This window comes from Paroedura picta, chromosome 2, assembly GCF_049243985.1.
Source record: "Paroedura picta isolate Pp20150507F chromosome 2, Ppicta_v3.0, whole genome shotgun sequence".
In the NCBI taxonomy this organism is placed as follows: Eukaryota; Metazoa; Chordata; class Lepidosauria; order Squamata; family Gekkonidae; genus Paroedura; species Paroedura picta.
In genome coordinates this window covers 23678914-23698475 of record NC_135370.1, presented here as the reverse complement: position 1 = coordinate 23698475, position 19562 = coordinate 23678914, and the positions used below count along the sequence as shown (strand labels likewise).

Here is a 19562-nt window from a genome sequence, read left to right as displayed (position 1 = left end):
TTACCATTATGGGCACCACAAACCAAACCACAATCTCAAAAAGACACATGCTCAAGAACAAAAAGTAACACCGGAAAGGCACAGCTGTTTCTAAGCAGCATTATCTAAAAACCAATCCATGCATAGACCACACTTATCTACTGGGAGGCTGGCTTTCTTCCCCCCAGGGTGGAGGAACACTCACTTGGCTTCTCCCCCAGATTAGCCTACTGAAAGCCATGGGATTGGAACCCAGTTGTTGTTGCTATGGAGGTCCTAGAACAATGAGGGAGGTCAACTATGAGGAAGGCTGAAAGGGAGACCATAGACGAGTTGGTCTCCTGCCTTTAAAATGGCAGCTTCTGATCCCTGTAAGAGCTGGTAGCCCCCTCAGTTCACACAAACAGTGGGCTCATCTGGAGACAGAATGTGGTACAGTCCTCAATGGTTATTTGAAGAGGCACCTTCTCTTATACAGACCTACCTGAGCATTGAAATATCTTGCAGTCCCTGAGGCCCAGGGAATGGTGATGTGCAGCAGGGCCTTCTTGGTGGTGGCCCCCAGATTTCAGAACAGTTCTCCCTCTGATGATTTGCCAGGTGTCTACATGATATGGATGTCAGCTTGGACTTTGAGTTTCATATCTGGACTGTCCTGACCGAGTTGGGGGGGGGGGATTTTTAAAAATGTTTTTATGTATTTTAAATTGTTTTATCTTGTTTTTATTCTGAACAAGTACAATTCTCCCTGGGACCTTAGAGTGTAAGAGCAGGATATAAATCTACAAATAAATAAAACAAATAATTTTAACATAGAAGCAACTTGAAACCTCCTGCCATATACCATGGCCTCAGACTAAGAAGACTGTATCAACATATTGTTCCCAAATAGGCAATTTCCACATGTTATGACACTGGCAATGCTACCGGGTCATTCACATGGGAGAAAATAATTAAGTCTTCTTAACTTAGGCAGATTGTGAAGGGGTGGGCAGAAGGGAGTGTGTTGGTGCTTGGCTTTTGAGGCCCTTTCTTGCATGCCCAGGGAAATGACCATCACCACTTTGGGATCAGGAGGTGAATATCTTCCAGGTCAGAGATTCTGCTTTGGGGGAAGGCATCATCTGGGCATAGAATTGGGGTCACTGCAGGTAGGCAGGCAGTTGTGAATTTCCAGCATTCTGGAGGGGGTTGGACTAGATGACCCTGGAGATCCCTTCGAACTCTGATTCTGTTTGTCAAGGCTCAAAGGGACAGCAGAGTAGGAAGAACATCAGGAAAGCCCTGCTGAATCAGACCAGAGGTCCATCCAGTCCAGCATCCTGTCTCACACAGGGTCCAGCCAGCTCCTCTGGAGCGCCAACACTAGGGCAGATCCATCTAGTCTAGCCTCCTGTCTCAGAGTGGCCAGTCAGTTCCTCAACAGGGCATAGACACCAAGACCCTCCTAAGAACATCAGAGGAGCCCTGCTGGATCAGACCAGTGATGGTCCATCTAGTCCAACATCCTGTTTCACACAGTGGTCAATACAGACAAAAGGCACGGTTTGTAGTGTCTACACAAAAAGAGACAAAAACCTATCCTAAGGCTACCAACAATATCATCAAAATTAATACAGGATAAAGAAAAGTAAAAAGTCTCTTCTTGTAGCATCCAAACAGAATGGGTTCCAGATATTTCCCGTTCTCAAAGGAAATTTTCCTCAGTGGTTATTCCTCTATTCAATCTCAAAATGTTAAGAGCATACCCCAGCCTTTGACTCTGTACTGTAGGATGCTAGTAATTCCAAATCCCACAGTGCTGGCTATCATTCGGTCTCATGGGGGACCACAAGTGCTGACCCATCACCCACAGCGATGGTCAGCTGGTGGGGAATTCCAAATCCAGATCTCCCTTCTCCTCTGCCAGGGGGGTATCAGATCATCCTGGAGTGGCCTCAGCCATGGACCCGGCCGAAGAGCTCCATCTTACAGGCCCTGCAGAACACCTGAAGGCTTATTAAAACTCATCCTACCTTTTCTCATAGTTCAATGAGGGTTATAAAAACATTTGTCAAAAACCTCTTAAAAACAAAATAGTTAACTTCTAATTCCTACTCCCCCGCAAGATGTCTGCAGTTCAAACTCCATCAAGAGCTCTGGCAAACAGACAGGTCTTGTGGTGCCCACCCCCGATCTCAATCGAGGGGACCTCCCTCACCGCTTCAGGGAGCCCACTGCTCAGGGCCAGAGCCCTGATGGAAAATGCTAAGGCTCCAGTTAATACTAGACAGATCACTCAGAATTGTGGAATAGGCAGGAAATGGGTGCCTGACCATGGTAGTTGGCACACAGGGACACATGGAAGAAGTCCCTTGAAATATGGATTTTAAATGTTCAGAACTGCTCATCTTGCTCTAGGACAGTGGTCCCAAACCCCCGGTCCGGGGACCGGTACCGGGCTGTGGCTCCTCATCATCCTCCACATCGTCCTCCTGCTGCCTCGGAGGCTGCCCTGCCACTCTGCCCTCGGCTCACCTTTGGTGCTCTCCAGTGGCCGCCATGGCTGGGGCTCCCCCTCGGTGTGGCACTGCGCAGCTGCTGCTGGCAATGCCCCCCAGGGGGCAGCGGGAAGTCAGGGGTGCTGGCGGGATAGCAAGTGGAACAGGGGCTCAGGCGGCGGTGACGTCCCTCAGAAAAAGAATACACCCCCACAGGCCTCAGTAAAATTGTCAAGTGTTGACCGGTCCCTGGTGATAAAAAGGTTGGGGACCACTGCTCTAGGATCATCGTGGCTGATGAACTTACACATTTACTTAAAAATGTGACGTTTATGTGTTAAGAACAGACAAACTCTGTTTACAAAAGACACCCTTTATTTCACAGATGACAGAAACGTTTCCAAACAACACAGGCCCAATCTGGTCAAAATTAGTCCTAGACGTCTTTGACGTCCCTTTGTCGTCAATGTTGTTCTAGTGGGCCTGGGGCAAGAAGAACGTGCCACCCACTTCCCCCTTCCACAATCTAGCAGGACTCGGGCCTGCCGGTCGAGATGTCACAGGGCCACAAGCCAGACATAAGGAAGGGCAAGTCTGTAGCTACAATATGGACCTGTTAGACACACTTAGGCCATGGATTGGGTTGTATACGACAATACTCCCTCAGCCTGAGTGGGACACAGAGAAACTCCACAGGGACAGCTAGGGAGGCAACTCCGCATACTAGGCCGAGATCTAAAAATGGCGGCCAACTGGGGTGTGAGGGGACAGAGAGCCAGGAGAGCAGCACAGAAACCACCTTTCAGGCTGTGCTGTCCTAGGATGTAATTTATCACTAAAGAATAATCCAGAAACTTGGTATCAAGATGGCAATATTTCCTTGTTCCTCTCAGCCATGTCAAAAGTTGTAAGGCTGTTTAACACTATGGCTCCCTAGATGGCCATGGATTACCAATTACTGTAGGGTAGGGGCTCATGGGAATTGTAGTTCATGGATATCTGGAGAGCCACAGCTTGGCCATTCCGGGTCTACCTGCCCTCTTTCTCAGACATTAATAAAGTTTGCAGAAAACAGCGCTTCTTTTTAAAGCAGCTTCTCCTGGGTGGAGAAATCCTCTGCTGAACCTGACTGGAGTCTCAGGCATTTATCTGACGCTATTTCGTTGCCACTTTCCAGCTTTGCAATCCTGGAACCGAACTGCATGGCCCTCTTGGGGAGAACAGAAGAGGCTGTTAGGCTAAGCTCGGTGGCCGCCAGGCGCAGGAGCAATTTCTCTCCTATACCCCGAGGGAGAGTCAAATCTGCTTTTTCCCACACGGGGAGAGAGTTCAGAAAAGACACAACTGCTTCGTCAAGAAATGGAAACCTGAAATTACAAACAACGCCAAGTTAAAGGGAAAAACAAGTCTGATAATTACTGCCTCAAAATAAATGTGCTTTTGAAACATGCATGCGCGTGTGTGTAAGAACTCCCAAATAATGAAGGTAAGAGAGCCAGGATGCTGCAGTGAATAAGACTAGAAAAGGACCAGAGTCCAGCAGCACCTTAAAGACTACAGAAATGTGATGCAGGGGAGAAGCTTTTGTGCATCACTGCTCACTTCTCCAGTAGAAAACAGTCCAGAAGCACCTGAAAGACTAACAAAATTTGTGGCAGGGGAGGAACTTTTATGAGTCACTGCTCACTTCTCCAGTAGAAAACAGTCCAGGAGCTCCTGAAAGACTAACCAAATTTGTGGCAGGGGAGAAGCATTCATGACTTACTGCTTACTTCTCCAGTAGAAAAAAGTCCAGGAGCACCTGAAAGACTAACAAAATTTGTGGCAGGGAAGGAGCTTTTATGAGTCACTGCTCACTTCTCCAGTAGAAAACAGTCCAGAAGCACCTGAAAGACTAACAAAATTTGTGGCAGGGAAGGAACTTTTATGAGTCACTGCTCACTTCTCCAGTAGAAAACAGTCCAGGAGCTCCTGAAAGACTAACAAAATTTGTGGCAGGGAAGGAGCTTTTATGAGTCACTGCTCACTTCTCCAGTAGAAAACAGTCCAGGAGTTCCTGAAAGACTAACCAAATTTGTGGCAGGGGAGAAGCATTCATGACTTACTGCTTACTTCTCCAGTAGAAAACAGTCCAGAAGCACCTGAAAGACTAACAAAATTTGTGGCAGGGGAGGAACTTTTATGAGTCACTGCTCACTTCTCCAGTAGAAAACAGTCCAGGAGCTCCTGAAAGACTAACCAAATTTGTGGCAGGGGAGAAGCATTCATGACTTACTGCTTACTTCTCCAGTAGAAAAAAGTCCAGGAGCACCTGAAAGACTAACAAAATTTGTGGCAGGGGAGGAACTTTTATGAGTCACTGCTCACTTCTCCAGTAGAAAACAGTCCAGGAGCTCCTGAAAGACTAACCAAATTTGTGGCAGGGAAGGAGCTTTTATGAGTCACTGCTCACTTCTCCAGTAGAAAACAATCCAGGAGCTCCTGAAAGACTAACAAAAGTTGTGGCAGGGAAGGAGCTTTTATGAGTCACTGCTCACTTCTCCAGTAGAAAACAGTCCAGAAGCACCTGAAAGACTAACAAAATTTGTGGCAGGGGAGGAACTTTTATGACTTACTGCTTACTTCTCCAGTAGAAAAAAGTCCAGGAGCACCTGAAAGACTAACAAGATTTGTGGCAGGGAAGGAGCTTTTATGAGTCACTGCTCACTTCTCCAGTAGAAAACAGTCCAGGAGTTCCTGAAAGACTAACCAAATTTGTGGCAGGGGAGAAGCATTCATGACTTACTGCTTACTTCTCCAGTAGAAAACAGTCCAGAAGCACCTGAAAGACTAACAAAATTTGTGGCAGGGGAGGAACTTTTATGAGTCACTGCTCACTTCTCCAGTAGAAAACAGTCCAGGAGCTCCTGAAAGACTAACCAAATTTGTGGCAGGGGAGAAGCATTCATGACTTACTGCTTACTTCTCCAGTAGAAAAAAGTCCAGGAGCACCTGAAAGACTAACAAAATTTGTGGCAGGGGAGGAACTTTTATGAGTCACTGCTCACTTCTCCAGTAGAAAACAGTCCAGGAGCTCCTGAAAGACTAACCAAATTTGTGGCAGGGAAGGAGCTTTTATGAGTCACTGCTCACTTCTCCAGTAGAAAACAATCCAGGAGCTCCTGAAAGACTAACAAAAGTTGTGGCAGGGAAGGAGCTTTTATGAGTCACTGCTCACTTCTCCAGTAGAAAACAGTCCAGAAGCACCTGAAAGACTAACAAAATTTGTGGCAGGGGAGGAACTTTTATGACTTACTGCTTACTTCTCCAGTAGAAAAAAGTCCAGGAGCACCTGAAAGACTAACAAGATTTGTGGCAGGGAAGGAGCTTTTATGAGTCACTGCTCACTTCTCCAGTAGAAAACAGTCCAGAAGCACCTGAAAGACTAACAAAATTTGTGGCAGGGGAGGAACTTTTATGAGTCACTGCTCACTTCTCCAGTAGAAAACAGTCCAGGAGCTCCTGAAAGACTAACAAAATTAGTGGCAGGGAGGAGCTTTCGTGACTCACTGCTTACTTCTGAAGAGCTGGTTTGCCATTGCCTTCCTCTGCAGAATTTTCCTTAGTGGTCTCCTGAGAACAGACTCTGCTTAAGCTTCCAAGATCTGATGAGATTAGGCTATGCCACGCCACCTTCCCTCCCCACCCGTGTAATATCAGAATAAAAATAAGAGGATTTGGAATTAAACGTTACCCACACCTGAAAATATTTCCAGCAGTGGGCATCGTTACCTCGCTTCTTTGCCATGGTCTCCAATAACTCTGTCATCTCGGCCAAGGTTTCTAGAAGAAATACGGCCCAGCTCCATCTGTAATTCTTTGTTCAAGCCCTCGAAACCATATCTTTTAAAGCAAACACGATGTCGGGAATACCCAGCAAGCTGTTCGTCGGCACCAATTCCCGTAAGCACGACCTACCGTGTGATTCAACAATATGCTGTTTTAGCACTTGATCAATTAAACCGTGGCATACCCCAGTGTCCAAATATAGTTCAAAGCAGACTAAAATACAGTCTATTTTATACTACACAGCTGATGTTAACTTTAGGAAATCCTGCTCCAGATGAATCCAAATTAAAATCCCTTGAAAACTAAAAAATGAACTTCAATTGACCCACAGAAGTGGGAAAGACTCCCCCACCCAAGAATTCCTGAACATGTGACTCTGCCTTATAGGGAATCAGATCTTTGATCCATCAAAATTCAGCATTGCCAACTCAGACTGGCAGCTGCTCTCCAGGGTCTCAGGAAGATAAAGGTCTGTCTCATCACTTCCTGCCTGGTCCTTTTAACTGGAGATGCCAAGGATTGAACCTGGGACCTTCTGCATGCCAAGCAGAGGCTCTTCCATTGAGCCACGGCTCCCCCCTCAAAGCTGCCTTATACAAAACAGACCAGCATATCGATCAAGGTCAGTACTGACTACTCTGACTGGTAACAGCTCTCTAGGGTTGTGGGCAGAGGTCTTCCCTATCACCTACTAACTTAACATTTCAACTGGAAATTAAATTGAACCTGGGGCCTTCTAGGAGTCAAGCAAAGGCTCTATCTATGGCCACCGTCCCAATATGAGAGCCCTTTGAGTCCCGGGAATAGGATTTTAGGGGGCCGAACTAGGAAAGGGGAAGCAGCAAAGGCCTCTGTTATCATTTATTGATTGAGGAGGTGGTTTGCCCTCGACTGTCCGTGTCACGATCCTGGTATTCCTCAGAGGTCGCCCTTCTAAGTGCTAGCCAGAACCGACCCTGCATAGGCGACAGGGCTGGGCTTACCTGGGCTATTTGGGCAGGGCTGTGCCAACAGCATTAAAACAATGCATGGGACTGAAGTCAATAAAAATTAGTTTTATCAGAATGGGCCTATGCGTAACATATGCTTTAGTATGACTAGAGGAGTACACACTGTGAAGTTGAAAGCAAAAAATTCTGTGTAAGGTCCATTTTTTAATATATATACATAATATACTGAACCCTTTTCTTAATTGTAATAAATGTCCATTTATTTCCAGGACCAGTTACTGGCATATTACATTGGTTTCGCGTCATAGCTTCCTCAGCTAAAAATTAAACAAAATCACCATTTTACTCTCAGAACAATTCCCGCGTATATATATTTTTACAATTTCTCAACATCAGACATCTTTGTTATTTAACATATATCTCACAAGACATTTTCATTACCTTACCATTTTCATTACCTTATAAACTTATTTTCTAAGCCTAAATGTGTAATATAAACATAAATCTGAAGATATTAACCAAGATTTGCCAATACTCAACATGATCCTTCACGTCTCAAAGTGGCTGGCGCCCTCAAGTGTACGCGGATCATTACTACAATACAGTCACAGCCACATTTCAGCAATTGTAACACTTATAATCTAACAAAAATTGAGTGAGTCCAAGAGCACCTTTAAGACCAACAAAGATTTATTCAAGGCGTGAGTTTTCGAGTGCAGGCACTCTTCCGCAGACTAAATGAACAACTATCATAACTGTGGAGATATAAGGCAAAAGCAAATTGTGGCAAATTAGTAAACTGTGTCATAATGTCCAAATTTACGATATTTTTGGCTAAGACAGCTAATCAGTCCATTACAAGGACTTTTAGCAGAGAATTATCATATGGCATCATATATCTCTATAGTTATGATGGTTCATTTAGTCCGAGGAAGAGTGCTTGCACTCGAAAGCTCACGCCTTGAATAAATCTTAGTTGGCCTTAAAGGTGCTACTGGTCTCAATTATGGTAGTGCTACTTCAGACCCACACGGCTATCCATTTGAAGTTATAATCTAATACAGGGATTCCCAACCAGGGGTCCGTGGAAGCTCTTAAGGCGGTCCCACAGGAGCTCTGAAGTGCCGTGGTATGGTATTGGGGGGGGGGGTGTTCAGGCTGTCTTCCCAGCCCCTACTCTTCTTTCTGACCTACATGAGTCAGAATCACCATATAGTAGTAAAGGCAGTGGGAGGGATCAAAAGGGGGGCTAAGGGGCTTGGGTAATGATGTCCCTTCTGGGGGTGTGGCAAAGGGGCGTGGCCAGCTAACATCACATCCGGGGCTCCTCAAAGCCTGAAAATTTATTTCAGGGGCTCCCTTATAGTAAAAGGTTGAACAAGGCTGATCTAATATTTCTATTAACACAGTTGTAAAAAAAGGATATATTGGATCTACAACTAGAAAGCTAGAACAGTAGAACATAGATCAAAGATGAAGAATAATTTGGAAACTCCACTACTAAAGGATTCGGTGTTCAGTTTTAGATTATACATAAGTATAATCAGTTGACTATGTCTAAAATTTTGAAACAATAGGAAGCAGCTATATATACACAAAACTGGGACCTTAATCATGATGAGTCAGCAGTGCTTGTTTAATGAGATCCTGCTGGCAAGTTTTCTTATAATCTGGTTCTTGCAGAACTGTTCTAATTATCTGTGTACACTTGAGGGCGCCAGCCACTTTTGATACATGAAGGGTCACATTTATTATTGGTAATCTTCCTTAACGTATTATCTTCTTCAGATTTATGTTTAAGAAGAAGAAGAGCTGGTTCTTATATGCCGCTTTTCTCAACCAGAAGGAGTCTCAAAGCGGCTTACAGTCGCCTTCCCTTCCTCTCCCCACAATAGACACCCTGTGGGGTGGGTGAGGCTGAGAGAGCCCTGATATCACTGCTCGGTCAGAACAGCTTTATCAGTGCCGTGGCGAGCCCAAGGTCACCCAGCTGGTTGCATATGGGGTGTTTTGTGACATATATGTTAAACAACAAAGACGTTTAATGTTAAACAACTGAAAAAAATATATATACAAGGGAATTGTTCTGAGAGTAAAATGGAACATGAGGAAGCTGTAAAGCGACACCAATGTAAAATACAGGTATCTGGTTCTGAAAATAAATGGACATTTATTACAATTAAGAAGACAAGAGTCCAGCATTATTATTATTTTAAAAGTGGACCTTACAGGGAATTTTTTGCTTTTCGCTTTAAGCAGCTCCCAGCTTGCTTGTACTGGCAGGCTAGTTAATGGCTCCATACCTTTGCTGGACTTTTATACGGTTTCGGGCCTCCCTGGTTCGTAATCAGACCTTCTCCTCTGGAGGCAAACCACACGGCGCAACCAATGCTGTCGTCCAAAACGGTGTCCAGAGGGTACACCAAGTGGCTTATCTGCTGCCGCCTCCTGGCTTTCAATTCCTCGAGGGTAACGTTGATCTCCACGAAATTCCATGTCCTGGACGGACTCAACGCCTTAAGTTCTTCCAGCCCTGTCCTGCCAGTGATTCTATCAGGCACATTGAAGCAGGACAAAGGATCACTGGTTTCCCTATCGCCGTTAAAGTGTTCTGAACGAGGTAACTGTCTTTTCTGCTTGTTACGTTGCCGAGCGGGATTGTTTTGTCCAACCTGATTGGGATCGGCAAAGGCCACGTTGAGAAGATCAATGGGCTCATCCAAAGGCACGTGTCTATCAGCCAATCTTGCTAGGAGGACGGAATCGATGCCCCCGGAAAACAGTACGGCGACATGGGCCCTCCGTAGCGTGGCCTCCGACGTTTCTCCTCCTAACCGATTCGTATCCCGGACCACATATAAAACTCGCTGCTTTACTGCGCCACTCAAAACATCAATGAATTGGTGAGCCAGTTTCTTCTTTAGGGGGTCCGCAAGAAACCTCCGAAGAATTCCAATGTCGGCTACGCTGCCGGCGCAATCTGGGGAGCGGGATTCCTCCGGCACTTCGGGGGGCTTCGTATTTAAAGGAACAACAGCCGTGACTACGAGGTGTCCTTTGTTCACTTCAAGAGGCACATCATGTGGCAGATCTTTCAAAACCAGATTCTGGACACCAGCAGTTGCTTCTTCAGTTCCATCCTCACTGGAAGAACTCCGCCACGGGTGGAACGTTAAAACCACACTCTGGGAGGCAGCACAGACCTTGAGATCCATCGTGAAGATTCCAGCTGCCGGAACTTCTTGCCACGGGTTGCCTGTTTCGGGAGCAGCGCTCACAGAAGAGAGAGCAAGGGCGCCATCGCGGTCCCCGTTAAACTGCCACAACAAACTGCGACGGCCAAAGCAATCCCTTCCAAACCATAAGCGATGCCTGGATGCCTGATAAAACACAAAGGACCATGGGCCCTGAATGGAAGACAAGACCGACAAAACGTCCAATTGGCTCCCGCATGAACAAAGATGGCGGAAGAGAACTTGAGCGTCGTTTTCCTCAGCCTCCATGTGGATTCCGCTGAAGATTTCCCCATTCCAAAGCAATACGTTCCCCGTCATGGGATCTTCCAGGGGCTGAGGAGTCAAGAGTCCCCTTAAGTGAAGTACGTGGCCAGAAAACAAGCACTGATACGGCGGATGGAGAATGGATTTGATTAGCTGTCGGCTGCTGTCCGGCCCTCTTCTTCTAAGACTGTGAAGGACTCCCTCCTTCAAGAGCCAATTGTCCACAGGACGACGGGACAGGCTGACCACACAACAAATGCCACACATTGCTAAACGACTGTCCGGTTCGACTATTTCTTGATTTTGCCTTTCTCTGAATTTTCCATTTCCTGGTACGCCTTCCTCAGTTCGTCTAACGTATCTATGTAGCAAAGAAAGGGGAGGGGAAAAAACATATGAGCATAGGAGCAAAACTGTCATCCACATATTTTAAAGTACCCACCTGTGCCCAGCTGCTGTATGTTCACAACAGATGCATAAAAAGAACCCCAAAACAGAAGGCCAATGAAGGAACAGCTTCATCCATCAAACATGCTGGGGAGGAACTGGGGAAAAGGGGGACCAGTACTGGGCTCACATTCCTCTTAACACCATGAGTAAGAAGGTGTTCCCTGACTACAGCAGAGATTGCTTGGCATGCTATTATGCTCACAGAAGTCTGCCCCAGAGCTAGAAATGCACATGCGGCCCGAGAGGTGAAGGACATTTTGCTCTCCAGAAAAGCCTTTTGCACATTTCTGCTCAAAATGGAGATGGATGCTCGGTAGGCCAAACCCCACTGACCGTTTATGCACTGGGAACTTCCCTCCCCCAGCTCACGTGCAGGAGCACAAATAGGGAGCAGATGAGGGGCACCGGGCCAAATGCTCCCCTGTGTGGGTTCAGGAAGAGGTGGGGCAACCTGCCACAACTAAAACTCCAGCCTGCAGCCCAGCATGAAACCTCCAGTGCGTAAACGGTCACTGTGTGTCTCGATTCGGCCGACTGATCTTTTGTTGGGATTTCCACTTCTCCTACTGGCTTCAACTTTTCCTAGGATCCCTGCCTTCTCCGGCCCATCTTGTCTTCTCGTGATATGACCCAAGCACAATAGCCTGATTTGGGTCATTTCAGCTCTTCTATCATTACAATGTCAATTCTTTCCACACACCTTGGTTCTGTTTAAAACAAAATGGAACAGGAACCTCTGCTCACACAAGAAGCTCCAAATACTATGAAACACACTTGTTACGTTTTGTTTTCCGACCTGGCTTTTTGTCAGATGTTTTAAATAGTTTGATCCCACCTTAGACCTGATGATCAAAAGTCTTACCTGCCCTCCTTACCAATATCAGAAAGAATATAATCTATTTTTATCGCTCTTACAGGACTCTTATTTTTAAAACAAACACAAAAATCAGCTCTTTTCCCCTGTTCCTTACAATGGTTGAAGGTGGCCTTTTCCAACCATTGACTGTGGAGGAAGCCTGAAATATTCTTTTCAGGCTTCAAGGAACCCTGGAAGTGGTAATCTGGCCCTTCAGAGAAGTGGGCATGGAAGTAAGATGCGGGAGCCAGACAGTCTATCATTTACCATTTCCATTGTGTAGAAAGAGACTAGGCCTGTAGAGCAACAGGGGAAGTGGTCAACCAGTCCCCAGAACATCAGAAGAGCCCTGAAGAATCAGACCAGTGGTCCATCTAGTCCAGCATTTCCCACACTGGCTAAGCAGTTCCGCTGGAGAGCCAGGACCAGGGCAGAGAGGCCGAGGCCTTCCCCTGATGTTGCCTCCTGGCTCTGGGATTCAGAAGCTTAGTGCTTCTGAATGTGAAGTCATCGTGGCTAGTAGCCATTGATAGATGTATCCTCCATGAACCTATTTAATCCCCTTAGGCATGGCCCTATGCCCTATTCCTGTGGACATCACTACAGTGTCATTTAACACAATTATCAGCAACCACAGAATACACAATATCAGTACAGTGTGTGTGTGAATTTCCCAAAAAGAAAGCTTTAAAATCAGGCAAACAGCATATCCAACACACATAAAGAAGTGTATATTATATAACCTAATATAGAGTAAATGTCTCATAATAATAAGTAATGAATCATTGTAAAGTCTTGGGCTCAATAAGCCAGTCTTGTGGACATACTTTTACTCTCCGAGAGCGTCTGGGTCCGGTCTGCTAGAAAAAATATGTAGCTGTTGGGTTGCTGTTTGTATACTTTCTGCAAAACAAGAAGAAATGAGGCTTAAGTATCTTCCTTTGAGAAATATTAAAATCAAGACAGGCAAAAATATCTGGCTGTATTAAAATTTAATAATTGCCCACAATATGGGAAGGCATATGGACTCAAATCCATCTTGAGTCCTGCAGCTGCTATGGCCAGTACTGGGGGCTACCACGTTTTACCCCCCAAACTTCTCTAATTACCCCCAACCCCCCCCACCCCCCCCCCACCCCCACCTCTGGCTCGTAGTCATCTTTGCAAAGCAACTGGGCAGTCACTCACCCGGTTTTTCTTCAAGTTGGAAAGTTCATCGACGACAACTTTCTGCTCCTTAATCTGCAAGAGGGAGGATTTAGTCAGTGGTGAGCAAGGAACTCACTATTCAATCCAGGCCATGGCTTCTCTATCGACAGATACTTGGCGATTTTCTCCTTAATCGCTTTTAATGAAAATGCAGGTAGGCCATACAAGTGACGATAGGAAAATAAAGTAAGGCCGGCTCAGCAGATTTTAAAACAAAGTGGCAGTGCAGGATTGGGGGGGGGGGGGCAGACAACAGTGGGTGCAAAGGAACATGGAGGGAAGAACGGCAAATCTTCCCCCTGCATGTTCTCCACGGCTGCTGTGGCCACAGGTACCCAACAGGGAAAGATCTCTCTGCAAATGTCATGGAGTTGTGAAACAAGATGGTCAGGCTTTTCAGCTTGAGGGACCAATCTGACACAGATGGTGAGCCCTTGCAAACTCTCAGAACATTCAGGTCTTCCTTAAAATCACTCCATCTGGGGCTACCAACCATTACAATCACCAAATACAGATAAGGGAAGATGTGGCCCAGTGGAAGAAGGGCTGTTTTTTTTTAAATACCTTGCTTTCTACTACCCAAAAAAGCGCCAAAATGACTTACAAATACCTTTCCCTTTGTCTCTCCACAACAGACACCCTGAGTGGCAGGTGGGACTCAGAGAGCTCTGACAGAGCTGCTGCCATAACAGCCCTATGAGAACTGTGACCAACTCAAGGTCACTCGGCTGTTTGCCTGTGAAGCAGTGGGAAATCAAACCTGGCTTTCCGGATCAGAGGCTGCCACTTTGAACCAAGCTTGCTCTCAAACATCTGCTTTGTGTGCAGAAGGTTCCAGGTTCCAATCCTGGACATTTTCAAGACTTTCAAAACTCAAAAAGGATTAAAAGGGTCAAGCGGCAGGGGGTGCAACCTGAGATCCTGAAAAGTCATCCTTCAGGACAAGGACAAGAACCACGAAATCAGAGAGGGATTGTCGATACCCATCTGAAATGCAAGTTAATCTATGAGGGTATAATTTGGGGCTTTGTTCATAAGACTGGTGAGAAAAAAACCCCCACAAATGTGCATTTGTTAGCCCAACTACAAAGCACATTCCAGTTATGCACATGAACACTTCCACTCCGAAGGGGGACAATCCCACCCTGAGAGGCAACAATCTCACTGTCTGCCTGTGGCAGCCCCTGCATGGCATAAGTGCTCTGGGTCAACAAGCAGGGTTGCCACCAGGCCTGGAGAAGTGTCCTTTCCCTTCAAAGCAGATTAAAGCGGATGCTATTTACTAACTGATGCTATTTACCTCCATGCCATACACCAGGCTCTCTCAACCAGGGTTTCCTGGTTTTCTTGATGACCCTGGAAGGGTTTGCTCAACGGGTGGGAGTGAATTAATTTCTTATATTTTTAATATTTAAACCCACCCCTCCCAATGATGGGCCTGGAGGGGGTGGGAAGAAGAGGAGCCCCCGGTGGGTGTGTACACTGTCATGTTTCCTGACCATATTCTGCACCATCGCACCACTTCTGGGGTTCCTCAAAAACTGAATAACATTCCAGGGGCTTCTCAATGGTAAAAAAGGTGAGAAAGGATGCCCTGGACCAGTGGTTCTCAGCCTGGGGGGTCGGGAACACTTTGGGGGTCGAACGACCCTTTCACAGGGGTTGCGGCAGGGCAAGCAGCTTGGCCGGGGGGGGGGGTGCCATCCACACAACAGCCTTGCAGGGTAGGTCGAGATAGAGCATTAGTCTGTCTGGAGCAGCAGAAAAGAGTGAGATCGGCATGGTGGGACAAGAGGCAGAACTGAACGGAGAAACCCCGGAAAAAAACAATTTATATACAATCATGAACTATGGATCTTCATGCCATTGGTCAGTTTTGGTTTAATTTGTGCGAAATAACCCTTGCATCACTTTATGGTTGGGGGTCACCACAACATGAGGAACTGTATTAAAGGGTCGTGGCATTAGGAAGGTTGAGAACCACTGGCCTAGACAATTTCAGTTCCCCACCTCAGTTCCCCACATTAACAGTCTGTGTGTTTCCCCTGCTGCCTCCCAGGTTGCTGGGGACTCTAAAAAGAAGTTAGTTGCTACTAATTTCCCTCCCAGATAAGTGCCTGCCTCATATTCTCATCTTTTGGGAGAACACTTCTGCAAAATTGTCATCCCAGAAAGAAGAAAGTGGCATTTCCTGTGAAGCCTCATTCAAGCTGTCTTGGAAGGAAGTCCCCACTGTCCTCAATGGGGTTTGCTCCAAGAGAACTACCCTGTCATCAAGTCTTGGAACGGCTTCATCAACAAACCAAGGCCACGTACGGCTTTTCCACCAACCTTCCGATTCAGCTCCTCTTTCTCCCGCCCTCTGCTGCCGTCTGGCTCTTCTCGCTGGGGTGCTTGGCCGGACATTTGGGCTGAATGACTGGGATGTGCCTGACCGCAGGCCAAAGTGGCCTGAATGGGCCTTCTCTTCTGGCCAGGACAACCAGCCGCTGCCTCTCCAACTGGTTCTAATGTATTCCACCCAACTTGCCTGCTTTTGGAAAAGCAAAAAAAAAGAAAGAAAAGAATGTCATTTCTCCAGACGTACTCTGCATGGATATGGCACAAGAATTTAGCCCTTAAAACCTCTATGTTGAGTGGCAGATTTTGGATTTCATGATGAGGGAGGTGAGAGATCAGGGGCTGGAAGACCAGGATTCAAATTTACTGGATGACTTCAGAGTAATCTAGAATGCTGGGTATAGCTTATTTTAAATTGCATCCTGTTATTTAATTCCTGTACAACTTAATTAAGGTTACCTGATGTCCTCTTTTTAAAGGTCATTTATTTTTGTGTATGTGTGTTTCCATCCTCTTTGGGGCTCTTTTTAGAAAAATTGATGAAAATGTCCTCTTTTGGGGTTGAAAAGTTAGGAATATCCCTAGTTAGTGGCAGTTGTCACAGCTTAAATAGGAGGGGTATTTAGGAGGGATTTGTCATAGAGATCACTGGTTTGAAGTAGTCATTCGGGATGTAGGCCCTCTTTTTGGCTTTCCAAAATGTGGTAATCCTAGCTGAAAGCATCATGTGAACACTTATGCTACATTTCAGTTCTTGGAGGTTCCAGACCTCTAAAATCTGAACGCATCTGTTACTGAGAGCTCCATTTTGCTCCTTGTACTGACTAAGGATGCAGGATTTGCCTTAAGACCTATGAGGAAGGCAGACTATAAATAATTCTCTCTCTCTCTCTCTCTCTCTCTCTCTCTCTCTCTCAGCCTCGCCTACCTTACAGGGTTGTTGGACACCAGAGGTCTGGCCTCCATCCCTTCACAAGTAGGGATGCCAGCCTCCAGGTAGGACCTGGGGATCCCCTGCAATTACAGCTCATCTCCAGACAACAGAGATCAATTCCCCTGGAAAAAAATGGCCGCTTAGAATGAGGACTCTACTGAAGTCCCTTCTTGCCCCAAATCCTGCCCTCTGCAGGCTCTACCCCCAAAGTCTCCAGGTTTTTGCCTACCCAGAGCTGGTAACCCCGTTTGCCAACCTAGGCTGCAATCCTACCTGAGTCAACCAATCCAGCTGGGCACGTGGCCTTTACCTGTGAGTGCAGCTACTAGGGTTGCCTGGTCTCTTCTGGCCACTGGCAGGGGAAAGGGCTCGGGGTGCCAGATGCAGGCTGGGGAAAATTCCTGGAAACTTGGGGCAGGGCCTGGGGAGGACAGGGACCTCAGTGGGTGCAATGCCAGAGTCCACCCTCCGAAGCAGCCATTTTCTCCAGGGGTTAGGGGATGTATCTCTGGAGTCTGGAGTCTGGAGACAAGCTGTAATTCTGGGGGTCCCCAGGAGCTATCTGACAGCTGGCATCTAAATGTATTTGATTATATTAGGGTGGATGGATGGATAAAGGGTTACCAGCTCTAGGCTGGGAAACTCCTGGAGATTTGGGGATAGAGCAGGGGGGGGTACAAGGTCACAAAGTCAAATCACTGAGACATCCATTATCCACAGGAGAACTAATCTCTGGAGAGCAGATGTAATTCCAGAGGCTAGCATCTCTAAAGGCAAGCAGGCAGGCAGAGGTTGCCGGATGGGGGCAGGGTTGCCAGATCCAGGTTGAGAATCGTCTGGAGATTTGGGGGTGGGCCTCAGTGGGGTGCAATGCCAAGAGATCCACTCTCCGTTTTTTCCAGGGGGTCTGTGCAGTCTGGAGAGGAGCTTAACGTTTAGGGGATCCCCAGGTCCCACCTGGAGACTGGCATCCCTAAAGACAACGCGACAGACAGATTTCCCCAGGTGTTGTAGAGTCTAAGATTGCCAGGTCCAGCTTGAGAATCGTCTGGAGATTTGGGGGTGGGCTAGGCTGTACCGGGACCTCAGTGGGGTGCAATGCCAAGAAGTCCGTCCTCTTTCTCTCCAGGGGGTCCGTGCGGTCTGCAGAGGAGCTTAACTCCCGGGGGATCCCCAGGTCCCACCTGGAGGCTGGCATCCCTAAAGACAGAGAGACAGACAGATTTCCCCAGGTTGTGGGGAGGCGGCTCGGGTTGCCAGATCCAGGTTGGGAAACTTCTTAGAGATTTGGGGATGGCGCCTGGGGAGGGCAGGGACCTCAATGGGGGTGCACTGCCACAGAGCCCGCCCTCCGGAGGTGGACTGCAATTCTGGGGATCTCCAGGCCCCACCCGGAGGCTGGCATCCCTAGTGGCTTACCCGGATCCGGGCTGCGCCGCTGCCAAATCCCCAACGCGTCACCTCCAGCGTGCTTTCCCGGGGACCTCCTCACGTGCTTCCGCCGCCAGCGGCCGGCTCACACGCTTCCTCTCCATTGGCTGCGCCGCCAGACGGACCCGTGCCACGTCCAATCAAGAGAAGAGAGGGCGGAGGCCTCGAGGGCGCCGCCTCCAATCGCAGGAAGGGGCTAGCAAACCCAAGCAGGCCATAATATGCAAGCGGGGGCGGGGCTGTGCGAAGAGGCGGAGCGGGTTGGAGGTGGTTTTTTGCAATGGTTTAAACGGGCGGCTCTTTCGAATCGCTGTTGCAATTGCTTGCTTTGTTTTTGCATTTCCAGATGCGCGTTAAATAAAAAGCGCAACATGTGTTGAGAGGAATCCTTTAAAGCAGGGGTAGTCAACCTGTGGTCCTCCAGATGTCCATGGACTACAGCAAACCCTGGCAGGGGCTCATGGGAATTGTAGTCCATGGACATCTGGAGGACCACAGGTATTTACACGGGACTCTTGAACAAAATGAAGCATTGAAAACAGTTTACTCCAGGGGTGGGTAAACTGTGGCCCTCCAGATGTCCATGGACTACAATTCCCATGAGCCCCTGCCAGCAAATGCTGGCAGGGGCTCATGGGAATTGTAGTCCATGGACATCTGGAGGGCCACAGTTTACCCACCCCTGGTTTATTCCATCTTGGAAAACCAAAAGGCACTTCTTGCATGGTGGCTGGCTGCTGTAGGAGGAGCATTTAGGAGGCGGGGAGCATTGAGACTCCGTAGTTCCTTTTTAAAACTGAGAACTGGACTCTGCAGTTAATCTGTAGAATTAAAATTATAACGTTCTATTGATTTTGATGAACATTAAACTGCAAACTCTTCTATTTTGGCACAAGTTCCTACTGTTAAAAATGTTGCCGGTTCAAATCATGACGTCTATTGTACTGTATTATGAAAGTTTCAGTGCAAACTGCGGTATATAATATAAATATAAATATATAAATTAATAAAATAAAAATATCTGGTCTCTCTGGATGGGTGAGCTCTGCCCTCTAGTGACCACGCTGAGATATTGCGGCTGTCATGAGACTGCCACCGCAATGGGGGATGTGTGCTAAATTAAAGTGTGGTCCAATCGCTTCCAGTTTAGGGCAACCCTATGAATTAATAACCTCCAAAACAAACTGTTGTTAAGAGCCGTGATCACCTCTTGTGGCTTCCTGGACTGGGTCCATCCAGTTCATGTTGGGTCTTCCCGCACTTTTCTTAGTGGTGTTGTCGTTTCCCGGTGACTCCTGTCTCCTCATAACCAGACCTCTAGCTGTATGTATGGACTGGTAACTTCCATGTCAATGTACAGGAAGAAGCACACAAAATTTATACTTCAGATAAAATAGGAATTGCTGAGTGCCAAAGTGTTTTACCAAGTATTTCATTGCCATCTTGCCGTGTCCTACCTCTGAAGATGTCAGCCACAGTTACTGGCAAAACGTCAGGGGCTAAAACCAGATCACGGCCACACAGCCCGAAAGACCCAAAGCAGCCAGTATGATAGCCTCCATTTGGGGATTTTAGCTTCTGGGGAGAGTTCAGGCCTGACTTGAC

At 47.1% G+C, this 19562-nt stretch overlaps 3 protein-coding genes across 7 annotated transcripts in view; all 3 read right to left on the bottom strand.

The window, feature by feature from the left end:
* ANKAR (ankyrin and armadillo repeat containing) overlaps positions 1–354 on the bottom strand; it is a 57609-nt gene extending 57255 nt beyond the window's left edge. The window contains exon 1 of one of the 2 annotated variants that reach the window (XM_077319454.1): positions 185–354. The gene's annotated coding sequence lies outside the window, so the exon portion shown is untranslated. The remainder of the gene's footprint in view (positions 1–184) is intronic. The other variant, XM_077319455.1, reaches the window with a different exon arrangement.
* A 2462-nt stretch (positions 355–2816) lies between these two features.
* Positions 2817–11004, bottom strand: ASNSD1 (asparagine synthetase domain containing 1). Its single transcript, XM_077319449.1, has 3 exons — positions 9541–11004; positions 6231–6412; positions 2817–3826 (listed from the first exon to the last, which is right to left on the bottom strand). The coding sequence occupies exons 1-3, from the start codon at positions 11002–11004 to the stop codon at positions 3544–3546; spliced, it is 1929 nt and encodes a 642-aa protein (XP_077175564.1). The 3' UTR covers positions 2817–3543.
* Positions 10865–18047, bottom strand: ASDURF (ASNSD1 upstream open reading frame). 4 transcript variants are annotated; one of them, XM_077319453.1, is made up of 5 exons: positions 17946–18047; positions 15584–15782; positions 13232–13285; positions 12871–12946; positions 10865–11098 (listed from the first exon to the last, which is right to left on the bottom strand). In XM_077319453.1, exons 2-5 carry the CDS (start codon positions 15656–15658, stop codon positions 11028–11030), a joined length of 276 nt encoding a protein of 91 aa, XP_077175568.1. In that variant the 5' UTR covers positions 15659–15782; positions 17946–18047; the 3' UTR covers positions 10865–11027. The 4 variants fall into 4 exon arrangements, with proteins under 4 accessions (XP_077175568.1, XP_077175567.1, XP_077175565.1 ...); XM_077319452.1 differs by having other exon boundaries at positions 15584–15785; positions 17946–18045; XM_077319450.1 differs by lacking the exon at positions 17946–18047 and adding an exon at positions 17484–17599 and having other exon boundaries at positions 15584–15785.
* Between the last annotated feature and the right edge of the window lie 1515 nt (positions 18048–19562).